We start from the raw sequence: 19,950 nt of genomic DNA, 5'->3' as shown, positions 1-19,950 counted from the left end.
TTGATCTGAAACATCTCATTGCTGCGTTGTGCCAATGGCTCTCCTACAAACACATATCTAAGATTTGTTATTTGTCTCATAGCTGAAGAGAAATGGGAATGGAGAAAGTTAATGGATATACCTCTGTGGTCTAGACTTCAAGATTTTCAGTGACAAAGTATCCATCTAAAAATTCTCTTACTGGCGTTGATGTTACGAACATTATCGATGTTCATAATTTTCAGCACAGGAATGACACCGTAGTGTTTGTGAAATGGCACACTGAGGAGCAAAAGGAGTAAAATCACTGAGGTTGTTTTCTTTTTTCCCATCTAGAAAAAGATGACTGGTTTAGAGACTAATAGAGCAAATTTAGAAAGGGAATGATATGTGCTCTAAATGCGCATAATTGTGTTATTACAGGACAAAACCTCTTCTCTGTAAAGAGGTAAAGATTTTTCAAACATTTTCTGAAAGAAAGAAAATTCATACAAGGCAAGATTTTAAGGACAATTTATCCTTTATTTTTACTTGGTGGATCTTTGCAGTGCAAGGAATACTGATTTCCATGAGATATAACCTTTTGCTTACCTCTTCTGTGATCCTCCCTTTCCTTTTATTCTGTTCTCTCTGGTTGTTGTTATTACAGTATTTCAGATTATTTATTCTGAGGCGTTTCCTTGAGTAGAAAATTTATTAAATAAGAATATAGCCAAGACACATAAGAATTTATTTTGTTTCCTTCTGACTGAGAAATGGTTTTGCCGCCCCTTAGGCTATAAGCCGTTTTCTCAGTCTGCAAGAGACTACGCTGTCTTTACAGGTACGGTTGATGACCAGACTCCTTTAATCCCTTATACTTGCCTCAAATCCTTTTTTCAGTGTGTGCTGATGAGGAAGCACTGTACAGGACCTAAGGGGTGCCCTGAAACCTTCTACTGCAACACCTAATACCACAGTGACCAGATCGCCTGTTAACGGGGAATGCTAAATTCAGTTCCCAACAGAATCAATCTAGGAACTGTTCAGATTGCTTTCTAGAAGATTGTTTTATGTTTTGTGAGATGTCAATTAAGTACCTGTTATTAATTTAGATTACAAATGCAATGCGATATTTGGAGTATCTTTCATTTCAAGCTAGTGACTATTTACCATTTTAAATAAGAAAATCATTCCCCTTTTAAGTTATCATAAATGTTAGTTAAACTTTCTTGCACTTTCTTGAGAAAAATTGAACACTGCTTACAGATGCTTCTTCTGTACACTGCCAAACAATTTATTTCAGATAAGAGTTAATAGAAAAATCACTCTAGATTTATTTTTCCCCTATGAAAATAGTAATTTATTTATAATGTATTTCAATTATTTACTGGAGTGATTTTTTGTTTGTTTTGTTTTTACAAAGGATATTGTGTTAGTTTCTAGAAAGATTTCCATCCTTGTAACCTTTCTCCTCCTTATGTATATTGTATTATTGTATACAGATTTGTCTCTTTTTTTTTGGTTTTTGTCTTCAGATAGCTTTTGGTATTACCTACATAATCTCCATATTCTTAAATCATGAAAACTGGAAAATGAAAAATCTATGTCAGAAAAAGCTTGGAAAATGGGAATAAAATGGGAAACCACACTGACATGTATGTAAATAAACAAAATAATGAAATAGAAATAATCTACTTGCCAAGTAAGAGTCATCAAAACTGACCTTTTCACATTCTGTAGTAAGAATTCCTCCTTTTTTTTCCCCCCTTTTCTTTTTTCTTTCCTTCACCTGTTCCTATCAGAGCCAGGATCAAAAAAAGAAGTTGTTACACTTACATGTCAAGAATCATGACATCTGGAGAAAAGCAGAATGCATTATTTCTTGGTGAGAGTATTATACAATAAGACTTGACTGACATTTTACAAAATCAGGGATGCTTTCTGATGAGTTGATTTAATTAAAACAAGGTATTCATCTCTGTGCAAGGCTTGTGCATAATCTATTTTAAGCCTATGAAACGTACAAGTATATAGTGTAAAATGGTATTAGATTGGCTTGAATGACTTGTCATTCTAATTACAGATACCTCAAATCAGCTATGCATCTACAGCTCCAGAACTGAGTGATAACACCAGGTACGACTACTTCTCTCGAGTGGTCCCACCGGACTCCTACCAAGCACAGGCCATGGTTGACATCGTGACGGCCCTTGGGTGGAATTACGTGTCGACGTTGGCTTCTGAAGGCAACTACGGAGAGAGCGGCGTGGAGGCATTCACACAGATCTCCAGAGAAAGTGGTGAGTGTACGTTTGCCAGGCTTTGTATTTATAGCTGTTGTGTTACAGAGCATCACTAAACTCTGCCTAGGTCTCTGCACTGTGATCGGAGCACCTGCAGGCTTCTTACCTGGACTCAAGCGGAGAGGGGTTTGTGTGGGTGATTTTACTGCTTGTGTCACTACCAAGGTGACAGTTCTGGTGGTAATTTACTAACAGCTCCTGGGAGAGGCAAAAAATATGTCTCTTGCCCCCTTTTTTAAAGCAGGAGCTTCTTGATGCAAGGGGCGAAATGGTACCACAAGCTGAATTACAGCCAGATTTTAGTAGATGCAATTGATTTAGCTTAGGAAAATCACAGTCCAATGAGACTGGCTTTTCCATGCTCCAGCATTGATAAATCTATTTTTTTTTTAAATTTTGATGAATTTGAAAATTAACAAAACATTTCTGAAGTACAAAGACATACTCTTTTTGTTTTTCCTTCAGGATGAAACGTGCTATATAAATACAGGCATTATTATGGGAAGTATATTCAAGTCTCTTTGATTTTTTTTTCCACACTTCTATAGTTATTTCTGGCCTGAATAAATGACTGTTTCTCAGGAGAAGTAGGTTTTGGACACCAAGGAGTAATATGATGAGTAGCAGGTGGTTTGAAAAAGGCAGAGTTGTTTGTTCACTCAGTACAGTGTTAAATAACACAAAATAATGTCCTATAAAAAAACCCTAAAAAACTGCAGACAGCTTTCCTGCCCTTCCTCAGAAAGCCTGGATTAATGTGCCGGGTTTGACTTCTAGGGTAATTACATATGAACTCTGGTTCTTTCAAGTCAGCTTGGGTGAGAAAATACGGTAATATCTTTCATTTTCAAAAACTGCACGTAAATATAGAGACCATCTCAGTCATATATGGGAAGGTGCATGTGTGCCTCAGGTATTTATGCTTGAACCATGAAGGTTACTGATAACTTGGAACCATTTGGCAGTAAGACAAATGTGTCAGTGATTCATGACATTAGGGAGCCAGTGTGTATAATATGATCGATCGGTTAACTAATAAATATTCTGCTTCTAGCTTCTAATCAATGCTGTCAGATCCTAGATGTCTTCATGGAGAGTCAAGGCTGACTACAGTACAATGGTCTGATCTGGAGTTAGCAAAGGCATGGATTATTCTTGTACAGTTCATACCTAAAAGACACGGTTTATCTATTGTGTCAAATACAGCAGTGAATATATTGGCTGCCTCAGACATTCACTGAGTAGTTCATTGGCTGAAAATCACTTTTTACTGAAACTATCTGCAGCCTAGCTAGTTCTGCTGACTTGGGAAAGGAGACAGAGAAAGTGCCCAGGACTTTATTTATTTTCTTCTGTTTCCAAATTTCCAGAAAGATGAGAGTTCTTCAGATAGGTGCAAGAACAACTGGGATGTCATTATAATCACAGTGACTCAAGTTTGTGTCAGATGGGTCTTGACTGATCCTAGAGTAAAAAAAAGACCACTTTCAGTTTATTTAAAAAAAAAAAGGATTAGTTAAAGAAATATTATTAATACAATTGTGAACCCAAGGCAATAAAAATAACAAATGGATGTTCTAAATATTACAAGAACTGTGTAATACCAAGGAGGATAAAAAGTGGTGATTAATGGTGGGGTTTTGTTGTTTTTCTTCTCTTTTTTTTCTCCATATGAACTTAGGCTGTTGACCAGAGCACTTATTTTTTGTAACCTCTGTGCTCACAGAAGTTTAACAGTTATTAGGGATACCAGGGACACAAATGGGCAGATAAGGAATTTTTAATTCCTAGAAAAATGTTGAAATAATCAATCAGGTAACAACAGCCAGTGCAGAACTGTGAAGAACATACGATATCAAAGCTATCTAATAATGTGCTTTGAGAGGTTAACAGCTTTATGGCTGGAGAAGAGGCAGTTGGTGTCATGTCTCTTGAATTTAGTAGTTGTATCGTATTCTCCGGAGAAAATTTGGGAATTGTGATCTAGGTGAGATTATCATAGGCTGGATATAGACCTAATTAGTGATCTGTTCAAAGTGTAATCAACAACAGCTTCTGTTTAAAAGAAAGAATGCATTGTGTGGTATTTTGCAGGTGTTTATGCTGGATCACATACTTTCATGTTTAGTCCAGATGGACTTGGCATGAAAGATATGCTTGTAAAATCCAGAGGTGACTTCAAGATGGGAAGGACTAGGAGTGTGTTAGAAGAGATTCTTAGATTCCACAATTGAAGATATATGGTCTGAAAAAATAGTATGAAATATAAGAGACTGATGCAAGGGCTTGTGCTTCAGCAGGAAGGACCTAGGCAATGAGGAATACAGAAAGACTCATCTAGAAAATAACTACTTCAAAAAATGATCTGACCATGATAGTAAAATATAACCTGCCTATCTTCCTCATATTTGACTGGAACATACAGGTGGGCATACCATCTGTAAAATGATTTGAATGATCCTTCAATTTGCTTCACAGTTTTGAAACCACGTTTTGACACTCACATCACAAAATGTGAGAGATTCTGCAAGTCAAAACAAAGACAATCGCAAAGCTGGAAAAGGTGTTCTGTGAGGGGTGACCAAGCAATGTGGTTAGTTAGTCTGAAGAAAAGCTGACTGAGGAAGAAAGGTGATTGAAAATAATATTTTCAAATAGACAAATGGCTTTTACAGAAAGGTAGAGGACCACTTGTTGCTCCAAATACAGTGTACGTGAAGAGAAATAATGGGGTTAATCTCTGGCATGATTCCATTTTGATTTGGAGAAAGCCCCTTTTTAATGGCTAAGAAATGAAAGCATTAGGCCTGCTTGCTTGGGGGTATTTTGGAGCCTCCATTGCTGAAGATCTGGGAGAATGCATTAGACAAACACCTGCTCGAGGATTATATAAGTGTACTTAGTTCTTCCTTGGGGCTGGGCGGTGAATTGGTGATTCGTTAATGTCCCTTCCAGCCTGATTCTATTATCCACTAACCTCAGACTTTTCCCCTGAACCATAGGGCTGGAAACTCTTTTAAAATGGAATGTTTGAACAGCATTGAATTGTGAGGTCTGAGGCTACGGAGTCTGGGTAGGTTTATAAAAAATCATCACATAGTATGACACTGCACACAAACTGGCAAAACTTACTAGTTTTATGTTAATGAACTTTGTGTTAAGAGAACCCATTCTGGACATACAAATATGGCATACAGATGCATAGGACAGCACAACCCCGTTCTGTGTACTTTACATCCTGTTTAAGATAAGTAACTAACAACTGCCAGCAAAAATGAATGTGAAGATAAGCATCATGGAAAGCAATAAATTTGAGGAAAGGATGTGAAAGAGATTGATATATTCATTTCTGAAAAAAGTTCAGTGCCTGGGAGGACATGTGAGAGTGCAGTTTTGAACATATAATTAAGAATGCTTGGGTTTTTGGCGGGGTTTTTTGTTTGGATTTTTTTTAGGTTTTTTTTTTTTTTTTTTTAGTTTTTCTCCAGTCTGTTAAGAAGTTATAGGGTTTTAAATAATTTAAACATAGAGATTAATTTCATGTACTTATTTCAGATACTTACTTTTTTAGGAACGTGACTCCTTGCCTCTGATTTCTAGTTTGATTGGCCCTTGCTTCAATTTCTATTTTTTTATCAATAACAGAAACAGAAAGGAAGGAAAAGACTCCCAAATGAAATGTGGAATACTGAAAAGGTCAAAGTGGTGCCACCCTGACATGTCACAGAATATATTACATATCAAAATCTGCTCTCATTTTAATGACAAAGATCCTATCTGGGACAAAGCATAGCTGGAAATTAAATATTTTACATGACAATGATAGTAAGGAGAATGGGGAGTGGTAGTTATTCCAACGCATCCTTCCATGCATTATTGCTTGGAGACAGTGATTAAACTTATAGCATTTTCTACTCCCATTACGAAGTTAATCAATGATATCACTGTAATGATTTTGGCATCATGATTAAATCATTTTGGTATGTTGGCCAAAGGAGTGAGTTCATACGAAATGGTAATACGTAAGAGTTTAAGCATTAAACCAAGAGAAGCTTGACTTGCCAAGAAAAAAATAAAAAGGGGAAAAGAAGGAAGCACATTTTACCAAGTCCTCATTAAACTGGCATGCTGAATATTGCTTTTCTATTTACTTTGCTGTTAATGATGTTTGACAAAATAAATGTTGGAAAGTCTCTAATCAGACTTTCTTTTAATGGTTCATTCCCTCTGCTATTAGATAGCAAATGAATTTACCATCACAGAGAAAATCATGGGATCCTTTGCGCTTTTTTGCAGAATACAAAAACATTTGGCTCAGAAAAATCTCTTTGGGGTCAGAATACCTGCTCAGTTAGTGACATGTTTTCACTGAAAAATGAACCAAATCCTCAAAGAATATATGAAATGCTATGTGACAGATATTTTTTCCCCACTAGCGGTCAACGAAGAATTGACACAAGCGCTGGCATGTACTGGCAGTGAAATGCTTATGAAACTATCAGAACAGGAGGTAAAAATGATAAAGGCAGGGAAGTGTAGCTGATCATTAAGAAGAGATGAGGAACTTCAGCACTGCTTGCCCTCGTTTTTGATTCTTAAGTCGGTTTTGCCTGTCTTGCCACAGGTGTACAGAAGATAGCAAAGAGAATTCAGGACCAGGTCTTTGACTGAGATAAAAGGATGTAGATTTGTAGCAGCCTTATCCCAGAAGAGAATGATGTACTTAGTATCAGCGTGTACTCTTAAACGCAAGGAACAGGGTTTTGTAGCTTTACCTACCACCTTTATCCTGGTATATTGCTGTTATTAGCATTTTTCTGAGAAAAGGCTGCAGTTACTTTATGATCCTTCATAATATTTTACCATTACAGTCACACAGATAACTATACACCTAATTGCAATGAATACATATACCGAATGAATGGTACAGTAGCTTTATTTATATTGTTCCAGACAGCCACAGCTAGCTATGTTTTGCTTACACGGAGAATCACCTGTCACATTTCTTTGACATGGTTTTTAGGTCATCTTTGTTTCTTGTCAGGTTTTTTTTTGTGTGCCCATAGTTGTGTAGTATATCTCTGCTTTCCTTCAAATTATTGGAATGCTTCTTACCTTTAATATCTTTTGGATTTCTAAAGCTTTAATGGATAAAGTGAAAGTTTTCTGGGAAGTAGGGAAGCAGAACTGATCAGGAAAATAAAACTTAAAGTGTGTAACCTTTCCTCTGCACTTAGACTATTAATTGGTAAATTAGTAATAAGCAAGTTTGATTGCTGTTAAGATTAATCCATGTTTCCTTCAGTAATCTTTGTATGTCTTTGATACTAAGATAAAGCTTTTTATATCATTAAGTGAACAGATGAATTAACTTTTTTTTGTCACCCCCCCAATGCTATTTAATGGAAGATTAAAAAATCTTGCAACATGAAGACTGGATAATACAATACACAAAATGTAACCTTTTTCCCAGAGATATTTCTTCTTTAAAGACTGTTTTCAAGCTTAACAAATTAATTTTCACAACTAATAATATTCTGACATACCCTCACAAAAGGGAAACAGTTAATTCAATTTTAAATTTCACTTTCATATTTATGCAGCTGAACTCTATTGATAACACTGTATTTCAAGCTGAAAGCTGTAATTAATAATAACACTATATAATTGGCCACAGGAGCTTCAAAGTTATGTTTGAAAAGTTACAAAATCAGATGGTAGGTGTATTAATATTGCAAGAGCGTGAAAATTATTCCAGAAATTTTTAATATCTGTACCAATTAGTATCTGATGAAGAACGGTGCAATTTGGGTGTATTTATAATCAGGGACCATTTAAATTTCTCTCACCAGTTCTAATCGATATGCTGTTCTTCAGCTTTAATTATACGGGGTTTTTTTTCTTTCTAGTTTTAGGGAGGTATCTCAGAGCAGTAAGCATACAGTGAGTGGTACTTCCCTGCTACGCTCTCTGACCCTCCAGTGGTTGTTGGAATGGCAATGTCATCTCTGATAGGTCTTGAGAGGTTTCTTCTTCAGGGAATTAGTTGAAGCGCTTTTTAAACCTCCTGTAGAAAGCTTACTAGCTATGGTGGAAGGGGAAAAAAAAAAAAGGTCAGAACCCTTCTGTAGAGCTGGGTTTTGTATCTGCCCCAAAGATTATGTAGCATACAGTGGACTGTACAGATAAAAGTTACATAGCCAACTTTGCTTCTTTAACCAGCATGACACAGATTCGATGATAAGCTTTAAAGAATTTTGCTTTGATCAGATTTCTTATTCTTGTGGCCAATTCAAGCAATAATCTCTCTCATAGGGGTCTTTCAAGGTACTGTGGCAAAAAATTGCCAGAAACTGTTACAAAGAAGCCTAAGTAATTTACAGGCAGTTTAATTTTTTTCATGGATTGACTAAGCAACATTGTCACATATTTGAAGCCACCATTAATACTTTAATACTTCTGGAGTGAACTAAGTTCTGAGAGTTGCCAAAGGGGGTCCCAAGGAAGCTTTAGTCTGGAGCTACGGAAAGATACTGTTCCTATTCTGTTAAGGATATACTTGTATGCTAATCACATCCTCCTGTTCCTCTACTTGTACAAATTATTTTTATTCCACAGGAGAGATTTTGTAATTTGATTCAGGTGAGAAGTCCTGGGCAAGAAATAGGGACTTCTGTATGTGCTTAAAGCAGAACAAAGTCAGTGAATGCTTCTCTGAATCTCATGGGGTTTAGCAAAGGATTAAATGCACAGGAGGGTTGACTTTGAGGCTGCCAACAAGGCTTGGAGCAGGAAGACCTCAAGTTTCCCAGTTTTGCCCACTGATATTTATTGTCTCATGCCAGCTGGGATGTGAGCTGCGTCCAAGACTGAGTTCATTAGCTATTTTTGGATGGTACAGTTACCAAATAGCTGTGATACTGAATGTCTTCTGAGCCTGAAACTGATATCATTTTGCTTATAGCAATCAAACAAATAAGCTCCTAAGAGCAAGGACTGGTCTGTTTCCACAGCAATGCCTAAAACCTCTAAAAAATAATAGTAAAAGTTCATTATGGTATGGAAGACCTCTGCACCTTTTTCTGTATATTCACATATTTATCTTAATTCCGTAAGTAGTATAGAAGTCATTTGACTGTATGACTTTTCCTTTTTTTTTTTCTTTCTTTTACTGTATTGGGACACCAGATATTTGCATTGGTTGTGAGCACAAATTCAAAGAATATTAAAAATGTCCAGGAAGCAAAGTTTTATTTCAACAGTGCAACTTCTACAAGTTTCAGTGTCTGTAAAAGGAAGTCAGTTTAAGGGAAACATTTCAAATAAGGTGTGCTTTTAAAGATGTGAATAAGTATTTAAAAACAGTAAGAGATAATGGCAATAATAGGAATCTTTCTATTCTAAATGGAATTTCACTACAAAATACTGGGCCAAATTTAGAAATCACTTCTTGAACTGTAGTCTATGCTGTGCTTGAGATCAGACCTCTGATACTTTCTGGACATATAAACTGTTATTAAAATTACTGAAATAAAAAGCAGAATAAATACATAGGTATTAAAGTACAGTCAGATCTTTGGAATGACAGAAACAATCATAATTCTCGAGTGCTGCTATTCTGTGTATTGGTATGTATCACAGTAGAACCTGAAGCTTCCTTAGAATCTGTGACTTTTTTTGTTAGAATGAAGTCCCAGAACACATTTTTCACATCTAATGAAAAGATTCCTGTGAAAGCAAATTTAGGAAATGTCTGAATCAAAATATAGCCATTCCAGTCATTTGTGACCAAATTTCACGCAATCCCATTAACAGGAAGTGGATTTTAACAGAGTTAATCCCAGTGTGTATTCTCACTAAGTGAAAGTATTTGTAAAGGTGATGCTAGAAGGGAAAGCATCAAGGACACGCAATGTGATTTGCAGTCTGAATAGAGCTGCCCATGTTTGGTTTTTGCATCAAGATTTTGCTGTGATGCAAGACAGGGAAGAACCATGGAAAATAATTTAAGAGCTCATTTTCCATGGTGGTTGTGCTTAACTTCCTTAAAAAAAGAATAAAAATAAATTAAAAAAATCTGCCAATAATAAGGCCCAGAAGCTTCACAGATTTTGCAATGAGTGAGATTTTTTTGCCCTCTGTCAAGAGCTGACTAAAAGCTCTGCTGTCCTTTACATTTTTTTAATAAACTTCTGTAATTTTCACTTCTGCAGAAAGCTTGTTTTCACACAAGATTCATCATGGCACCTTTTGCATTTCAGTGGTGTGCATGACTGTTCTGAGCTCAGTTTGAGTCAGGGATCAAATATGTAGACCATGGCACAGCCTTGATCAGAGTCTGTGTGGATGAACCCTGCCAGCATAACATTTAATGGTTTTGCTTTGCCAGCATGCACAGATTTTTCTAAGGAGAAAGGTCACCATCCTGGCAAAGGGGACAGGAAGGAGCATGGTGACATGAGCTCAGGCTGTATTTACACGTTCTTTTTTGTTAACACATTAAAGGGTGAACAATATTTGAATTGCAGTCTTGCCTGTGCTTCACTGATCTGGAGTCAGTAGTCTCATTCATGTTAATAAGGTACACCTCAAAAGGGAAGTTCCCAGTTCTGGAGTTTGCTCAGAATTTTTACATTTTTGAAAAATTGCATTTTTCTGTCTTTATGTCCTGAAATAGTATGTAATAATTTTAAATTTTTAGCATTTTTGCAGTGTTATTGTCTACCTAGAGACTGTACCTCTTAAAAATCACATGGGAAGTACTTCATGACTCATAATGAGAAATATATACTCTTAGTATCAGCTCTTTCATGATATCTGGCTGCAGTTTAAATAATGAGGCACTGGAACTGTCAGACTGGTCAATATCTTGTCTCCAGTGGTGGCCTCAATTACCTGGAAGAGAAAGATACCAAAATGTTACTTAACAGTCACTATCAGAATTACCTATCCAAACAGTGTTTTGTAGCCCCAGCTATTTAGTGGTTACTGCTTAGATTTCCCAAAGCATGAAAATTTATAAACATTTTGATTTCTTCTTGTTATCATTTTAACCTCACTCATTGAATGTCCTCTTGCTTTGATGCTATGAATGCAATGCAGGAGAATCCAGTTATCCTCCTTGGTAGTGTGCCGCCTTCTTATTTTAACTCTGGGTTAGAAGATATGATGTAACTGCAGTTTAATAGTTTCTGTTGTCAGATTTTGGACCCCTTAATTCATTTATATCTCTGTTAAGGTGTGTAGCCATGACTGAACACTCCAAGTGAAGCCTTACTATTGATTTATGTAGTGTCATTGTAATCTCATTTTTATTCTCAGCTCCATTCTTTATACATCCTGACAAATTGTAGGCTTTTTCTGTTGGCTGCTGGGTATCAAGCAAATTATTTCCAAAAGCTATCTGTTCTGGCACTCAAGGTTTATTAACAAATAGCTACAGCTGATTTAGAACTCAATGATGTGTGTGAACAATTCCAGGTATTCCTGCCAGTGTGAACTCCCTTATATTTGTCAATAGCCAATATGTTTCTGTGCTATACTTGTTTGTCTAGCTTTGTGAATGCTGTCTTCTCTCTCTGTTCCTGTTTATTTCAAATAATTTTATACCATCTTCAGATTTTTCAATCTTTCTGCTCAATACTCTCCCACTCCCTTTTTGAAGAGCATTGTGTTGTACAAACTAAGCCCCAGTAGGCAACTTTAGAGCACATGTTTGTTATGCTTTTCCAGTGCTGATTTTGACTGTTTCTATTTGTTATTTTTGATCCTTAGGGGTCCCTTCTCTTTGCCCACCCCCAGATTTCTGCCTGTTGATCCAAATTAATGAAGTCTTTCTCCTAAAAACTCTATCATGAACTTTAATATTCTATATGCAAGCCTGATATATCTGGTTTGGTAGTAACTACTGTTACTTTCTCTATGAGTACTGATAATAACAGAATGCAGAGGGATTTGAATGTACCTTATAAATGTATAAATATATGGCTCTCCTGAATGCATTTGCTCTTCAAGGTGGTTTAAACTCATACATTTCCCTGTTATGTAGGATCATGTTAATGAGCTGATACCACTGGTAGAGGGTGAATGCTAGTAACTTTCAAACTGTGTTAAGCTGAATTCTTGTTATCATCCAACTATATGTGGAACCACAGACTTAGTCACATAGGAAGCCCACGTAACAGGGAACTGAAGTCTTCACAGCATTAGATTAGCCCCACATGAAACCTGGAATTTATCCTTTTTTTGAACTTTTCACAACTGATATTTTCACTACCTATCCAGAAAGAGGGAGATCACCCTACATTTTTTGTGCAAATTTCTTTTGCATTGCAGTTCAGCTGGAGCATGTTGTGTTCAGATTTCAGTATGATTTTATTTTTACAAAGCTGTACAACGAAACAGAAAATGAGTGTTTCATCCGATGTCTTTGCAACTACGTCTTCTGATATTAAATGAAAAACGTACAAATAAAACTGAAACTTTGTTGCCAAGATTTGCTTCAATTTTGGCTAAATGATAATATCTATTGGGATTTTTTTTTTTTTGACAAGGTTGGAAAAGACGTTTAAGATCATCAAGTCCAATCATTCCCGTCCTAAGCTACACCATATCCCTAAGCAGCTCATCTACCCATTTTTTAAACATGTCCAGGGAAAGTGACTCAACCCCCTCCCTGGGCAGCCTGTTCCAGGCCCACCTCTCAACAACCTCCCTTCAGGTAGTTGTAGGTGGTGATAAGGTCTCCCCTCAGCCTCCTCTTCTCCAGACTAAACATCCCCAGCTGCCTCAGCTGCTCCTCATATGATTTGCCCTCCAGCCCCTTCCCCAGCCTGGTTGCCTTTCTCTGGACTCACTCAAGGACCTCAATGTCCTTCTTATGGTAAGGAGCCCAGAACTGAACACAGTACTCGAGGTACATCCTCACCAATGCCGAGTACAGGGGCGCAATCACTTCCCTAGACTGTGTAAATGAAAACCAAACCAAACCAGGGCCTACTAAAGAGATGTCTGCTGTCATTCTTCCTTTATATTATGATAAATTCCAATGCGTTCTGGTCCTTATCAGGATCAGATATCTTCATATCTTGTTTTATTTCTTCATGACTTTCCCTACTTGCTCTAATTTCCCCCACCCCCTCACTAATACTAAAGTTTTCAGAGCTCTCAAACTGTTGAGAAACAACAGTTTGCAGTTGTCACCAACTCCTATTTTTAATATGCTATGCTAATACACGACACTTGAGCTTTGCTCATCTGCGTGACAGAGAAGAGTTGAATGAGTTGAATGCTGCAATGCCGACAATATTTTTGCATGATTACAAGCTAAGAATGTCTGATTGGAAATGTTAAAATGACATTCTTGTCTTCATTTTATTTATTTTCTTTCTTTTGTGAAAGGGCAGGAGGCCATATTGTGCACTGAGTCACCGTAAGCACATGTTTGCTATTAAACTTACAGTGGGGTAGATTAGCATTAACAGCTCTCTCTTGGATGCTTTCATGAGTCTGCATGTGTTCAGACTGGGGTAACCCTTTTAGTCAGCTAAAAGTCATTCCTTCATCTGTTACCTAATGAACTGCCCAGAGCTCCAAAGAATTCTGTACAAAAAATAGAATATTTCAAAGAATTACTATTACTCATTCCAGAAAAAAAAACCCAACCCCAAAACAGGCATATGGGTATGCTTCACCAATAGTTGGAAAGACTCCTACATTGATTTTTCTTTTTTTTTTTTTCTGTTAGAAATGCATGATTTTTATGCAAATTGCAAGCTGTGATACCACCATGATAAACTGGGAAGGCAGAAATATACATATTGTAAAATCTTATAGATTATAAAAAGGTTATTTCCTACTGCAAAAGAAACCTTTTCTCAGGTCAAAACTCTGTCCTCTCAAGGACTTTCTATGATGGAAATAGTGTTGCTTGTTCCTCTACATTTTAGCATTTCTTCAGTATAGAATGATAAGTGGCTTTTCATCACTTTTTAGAAGAAACTGAAATAGAACTAATTATTTTAAATGCTGAAATTCTAACAAAAATGCCAGTCTCTTTCTTTAACATTGTTAATTAAAGCAGGATATTTTGACTAGACAATTAATCAAGGGAATGAGTTACAAAACAATACCATCGAGTAGCAGAGGTGTCATGCCGATAAATCCCTATGTGCTGCTGTGGCTCTGTGCTTCCAGAAAACTTCCTGCCATGTACACACTGAGCAACACTATACAGAAATGCAGAATACCCTTCATGTGCCTCACCTTCTCCTTGGGCAGCTCGCCAGAATGCTGTGATTGGTCGTACAAGGAGGAACAAAATTTCAAACCCCTTGCAAACAAAAGAACAAGGCAGCTGTAGATTTCCAAATTGAGACCTTTGTCCACTGAAGAGAGGGCTCCACGGAGACCTTATAGTGGCCTTCCAGTCACTGAAGGGGACCTACAGGGAAGCTGGGGAAGAACTGTTTGTAAGGGCTTGTAGTGATAGGACAAGGGGGAATGGTTTAAACTAAAGCAGGGTAGATTTAGATTGAACATTAAGAAGAAGGTCTTCACTATGAGGGTGGTGAAACACTGGGACAGGTTGCCCAGAGAGGTGGTGGAGGGCCCATCCCTGGAGGCATTCAAGGTCAGGCTTGATGAAGCTCTGAGCATTCTGATCTAGTTCACGGCATCTCTGCTTACTTGATGGGGTTGGACTAGATGACCTCCAAAGGTCCCTTCAAACCTAACACATCCTATTATTCTATGATTCTATGGAGTGCGTGAACCTATGGAATTTGCATAGGTTTGGTGAGGGAGGGTATATGAAAAAACCCAAACCTATCCCAACTCCCCCGTGATTCCTGCAAACATTTATGCTGGTAATGTTTAATTGCCACAAAATGATCAATAACATTTTCAGGATGTCATTAATCCCACGGGCATAAATGCTCTCTAAATTAAGAACAAACACATCTGTTTTCAGGAGTGTCAAGGCAAGGTCTACTTTCTTTCAAAAAAGGGAACAAAAAGTCCTAACTAAATTTGCGATGCCTATTTTTGTTGGCATTCCTATCTTCCCCTTCAATTCTTTATCTTTGTGTATGTGTCTTTGTCTTCATGTTCTGCAGAGCCAACCCCTTGTAAAACAGAATACACATTCCTGAACAACTAAGAGAATCTATAACCTTTAAGAGAACTGTATCTTATTAAACTTCACCAGTGATGCAGATAAACCCGTAGTGGCGGCTTTACTAGAAAGAAGACGAGAAGGATGAGACAGAGCCTTATTGTGCTATCCCATGGAATAACTAGCCTCCATTTTATTGAAGTTTAGGCTGAACTTTGGTATGAGTACCATTAAACCCCTATTTGATGGTAGAAAGAGAGGCTGTGTAACTCAGTAGAGCCTGCCCAGATCTTCAGTGCTGCTCCTGTTGCATACAATAATTGTTTTAAATTTCCCATGGGTGATGGGAATAAAACACAAACCCCTAATCCGGAGACCCTATTCACTACTAAATTCAGACACGAGCCAGAAGAGGGCAGTACTTTAATGTATGCTCTAGCAGGTGTATTGCAATACCATTTGCTAGCATATTGGATTTGCTGTGAGATGCATTAAAACATTTGCTAAGGCCAGTAAATTGAGTGATACGATTATAAGTATATTATCCAACATGTTAATGCACTTAATGAAGTGCAGATAATCGCACTGCTCATTTTATAAGAATTGTCAAACCTTATAATTACTTCCATTATATTCTAGCATTTTATGGATTAAATCATTTCAGAGCTTGTTCAGGAGGTAGAAATATTATTTAATTTCAGTTAAATTATTTTAATTTGTTAATGTTTTAAATTTTTTCCAGAATAATTTATTTTGCAAAGTATAATGTCCCTTTCACAGAATTGAGATGATAAAGCCAACCTGAAGATGTTATATCTGTTTCTAAAACATATGCAAATTATACGATTTTTTTCTTCTTTTTCCTCCAGGTAAGTGCAAATAATTTGATTTAAAACTAAAAAAAATAACCTACAGATAGTTTTGGTGGCACTAGTTTTTTACAGACTTAGTTATGGACCTCTTATTGAAATTAACAGGCATTTCATGATTAAATCCCTTCATTATTTTGGTGTTTTAGTTAATCAGATATACATGAGTTAACAGTGAAGTCTGTAAAGAGGCTTTTAAAGTCATGGGACTCTGAAGATGATTTTTTTCCCATGTGGACTTTGGTAGAGTCTGAGCACAGTGGGGAGTGGGGAAGAATTTCAAGTGATGGTGAGTGTTCAGTTCAGATGTAGAATGACTTCCCAATTAGAAAGTAATGGTAATGCCCAGTTTTCCACAGTAATGGAAATTGAATGTCCATGAAATTATAAGGTTCATTAACGAAGGTCATTTTAACTGGAGTTGTCTTAGCTCTCTTTGTCTTTCTGTGATAAACAATTACACAGGAGACAGATTTCTGAAAGAAGGACATTTGGATGTATTCAGGAAATGTGTTAGTGATGGAAAAGCATCAGTTCCCATATGTGCACTTGCCATAGGCATCACAAGCTTGTGACAAGCCCCTCTGGGCTACCTGCACCTCAGGTGCCTCTCAGGAGGAGTGGTGAAAGGCATTCAAGGACTTCTGTGGTGGATAGAGAGCTGCCTTCTGTTTCCTTCTAAATAACACTTTTTGCTCATTTGTTATTTCAATTGTTATACAGGCACAGAAAAAACTTGTGCAAGAGAGAGTTTATGTACAGGCTTAAAAGATAAAATACATCGTATCCAAATACTTTTTTTTTTCCTAGGCCAGTTACAGAGTCTACACAGAAGAAAACAGGGAAAATGAGAAATGGAGGAAAGAACATAAACTAAGAGGGGAAATGCTCAGTAGGTTTCTTCTACTGTCTGTTGGCAGCCTTTATGTTACATTTTCTTCATCTTAATAAAGTATTTAACAAAATATAGCTACATTTTCTTAGGGATTGATACTCTAGGCAGTGTAATGTTTTGCTGAACAGGGATGTAAGCCCTTGAATTCTGCCCAAGTTAGTTTAATTTATCCACGGGAAAGAAAAAAAAAACAAGCAGCTTTGGGAATGGATCTTAATAATTTTTATAAATGAGATTGTTCAATGCATTTCCTTGAGATATTGTAGGACCCGACTCAGAAATCTGGATGATCCTTTTGCATGCTGTGATGTTCTTATGCTTTGCTCGGGGTCTGGGAACAGAATGGTTGTACAGGCTCCAAGCTTCAGGGCTGAGCTTGGTTTCCATGTGCCCTATCAAGTAATCTTTTTTTTTTTTGCTCAAGCCATGAATTTCCCACTTCTTTCAGATGGCATTCTGATTGACTCTCTAATTTTATTCCATCTTAAATGGATTTATTCAAATGAAATCACAAGTCTTTAGTAAATGTTCCTTTTGGTGATGCACAGAATCCTTATGCTCTAGCTCATGCTGCCTTAACGAACAGAAATTAAACACAACCACGATTTTTGTTTTTCAAATACAACTAGGAAGGCAGATCTTCTAGCTTAGAGTCTGTTCTATGTTAGGTCACTGTCCTGGTTCTGACTAGGACAGAGTTAACTTCTACAGGGAGCTATCACACGTGAGCCGAGCTGGCCAAGGGTGTTTGCATATCTGTGAGGTCAAGCCCCCATAGAAGGGCCTGGTCTGGGAGGGGCAGGTCTAAGGGGCTTCTGGATGGTCTGAGTGTCGGTGGAGTGTCCGGTCGGTAAAGTATTATCGGCTCTGTGTGTATGTTCTGCCCTAGGTCCCTTTTGTAGCTGTTTCCCCTCCCCGCCCTGTCCCAGGAAACTGCCCTTCCTCACCCTGCGGTTTGCCTTTGTCTGCCCGTTCTCCTCCCGGTCTCACCAGGGATGGAGCGCGGAGCGAGCCGCCAGGGGTGCTCTGCTGCTGCCTGGGGCTGGACCACAACAGTCACTTTTTCGATTAGAATAGTTTCCTTTTGAAATATTTGCAGTTTCATCATCGGTAACTGCTTCTGTGGACTTCAGGTTAATTAACTGAAAAAAACAGAACATAAACAATTAGCAGGTTTATGTAATATGAAACTTTCACCTCTGCAAGTGAACTCAGATCCTAGTAATCTTAGTTATTCATGCCAAAGAACCTTTGTTGTCTCCAAACTTCCTGTCAGGAGTTATTCCAATATTATGAGATCTTCACGATTCACCATTTTAGCAGTCTGTGCCATGTGCAGTTGAGAGCACGGTGAGAGAGTTTACACAGCACTATTGCTTTTGCTTACCCAACATTATTAATTCTCCACTTCTACAAGCACTGAATTTCCCACTGTTCTAATTCATTCCTTTCCACACATGTGAATAAATAGATTTTAAACAGTGAAGGAATACGAATAAGAATGATGCCACTAACACGCAGCATGATGAGATACCAAGATTAGCTTTAGCCTTTCCCTAATTAATTTGCTCGATCAACTTTTTATCCTTACTGAAATTATGGTTCATTGCTCACCAAATGGAAAATAAAGCAACCATTCTATTGCAGAGGCAGCGTGAGGCGTTGGAGGGCAAGAACCTATAATTTGTGTATTAAAGTAATCCCCTTTTTCTGAAGTCCTGTAGGACTAAGACAATGGACACAAGAAAAATGTTAAAATGGCATATTTTGCATTTAATGCAGGTGCACTATAAAATGAATATGGGGTTTAACTATTTGATTTTTGATTGCTGGCATCTAACAAGTGGAATACAGTTATCAAAGTAAAAAGCTTTTGGAAGGCAGAAAGAATCTGGTGTTCGTCCATCCACGTCAGGCTTACAAAAAGAAAGCAAGTACAGGTGTCTTGATGACTTGCTTATTTTCATAGCTTAAGCTAGTTGCCAGAAGTTTTTGCTGGAGTTTTAGTTACTTTTGATTTAGTTTTATATGCAACATCCTGTGCTACATTCTCCGAGAACTGACTCATTCTTGCCTTTATAGGGTTTTTGATTCATTGTGTTGAGCTGCTGAAGTTAAGATGTGTCTGCACATATATTTGTGGTGGCGGTGTGGAGCGGAATGATGCTTGTATGAAAGTAGAGGCAGAGATCATAGTCCCAAAGCTGATGGCAAAGTACTGGGTGAAATGAAAAAGTACAGATGCTATATGCTACCACAAGATCTTTGTGGCAGGAAAAAAAGCTTTACTTTGTCACACACTCACTCATGACAGCCTTTCAGGGTAAGAAAGGGGGAAGAAAGAAAAAAGAGACACAGTTCATTGATGATAAAGAGGAAATAAAGATGAAGAATAAAGAGTTAATTCTGTAGTATAAGATGCCATGATTTGTATCCCATTCATCCTGCTGGAGCCCCAGATAGCCTTCTAGCTCTTGTTTTTTCTCAGATGACTTAACTCTAAGACAAATTCATTCCTGTGAAAACTCCCACTGGAGACTTCTGGCTGTAAGCAGGCTATGTCCACAACTCTACTGAAGTCCTCAGAGGAGCCTGAAGCATTGTTTGTGATCAGGAGTCTGCTTTACTTCTTCTGATGCCGTGGTCATTGAGGCCATCCCAATTTTGCAGTTGAGTATGGGGTCACTCTAGTGCCAGCCAATGGTGATTTTTGAGACTTCTGAATGCCTACTCCAGGCTGGCTGCAGCCAAAGCCCACCTGGTTGGTAGGGTACTGTTACCTGTAAGGCTTTTGCATGTGATTATAAG

The 19,950-nt window shown here is 37.5% G+C and overlaps 1 protein-coding gene across 1 annotated transcript in view; it reads left to right on the top strand.

The window, feature by feature from the left end:
- The window catches only part of GRM8 (glutamate metabotropic receptor 8), a gene marked incomplete at both ends in the record, with an annotated part of 341,814 nt that overhangs the window by 60,557 nt on the left and 261,307 nt on the right, over window positions 1-19,950 (top strand). The window contains one exon of the mRNA XM_084279529.1: window positions 2,045-2,261. Within this exon, the coding sequence (XP_084135655.1) occupies window positions 2,045-2,261 (217 nt within the window). The remainder of the gene's footprint in view (window positions 1-2,044; window positions 2,262-19,950) is intronic.

The sequence above is a fragment of the Gallinula chloropus genome (genome assembly GCF_964237585.1).
Source record: "Gallinula chloropus genome assembly, chromosome: 1".
Classification (NCBI taxonomy): domain Eukaryota; kingdom Metazoa; phylum Chordata; class Aves; order Gruiformes; family Rallidae; genus Gallinula; species Gallinula chloropus.
This window is presented reverse-complemented; position numbering and strand designations above follow the sequence as displayed.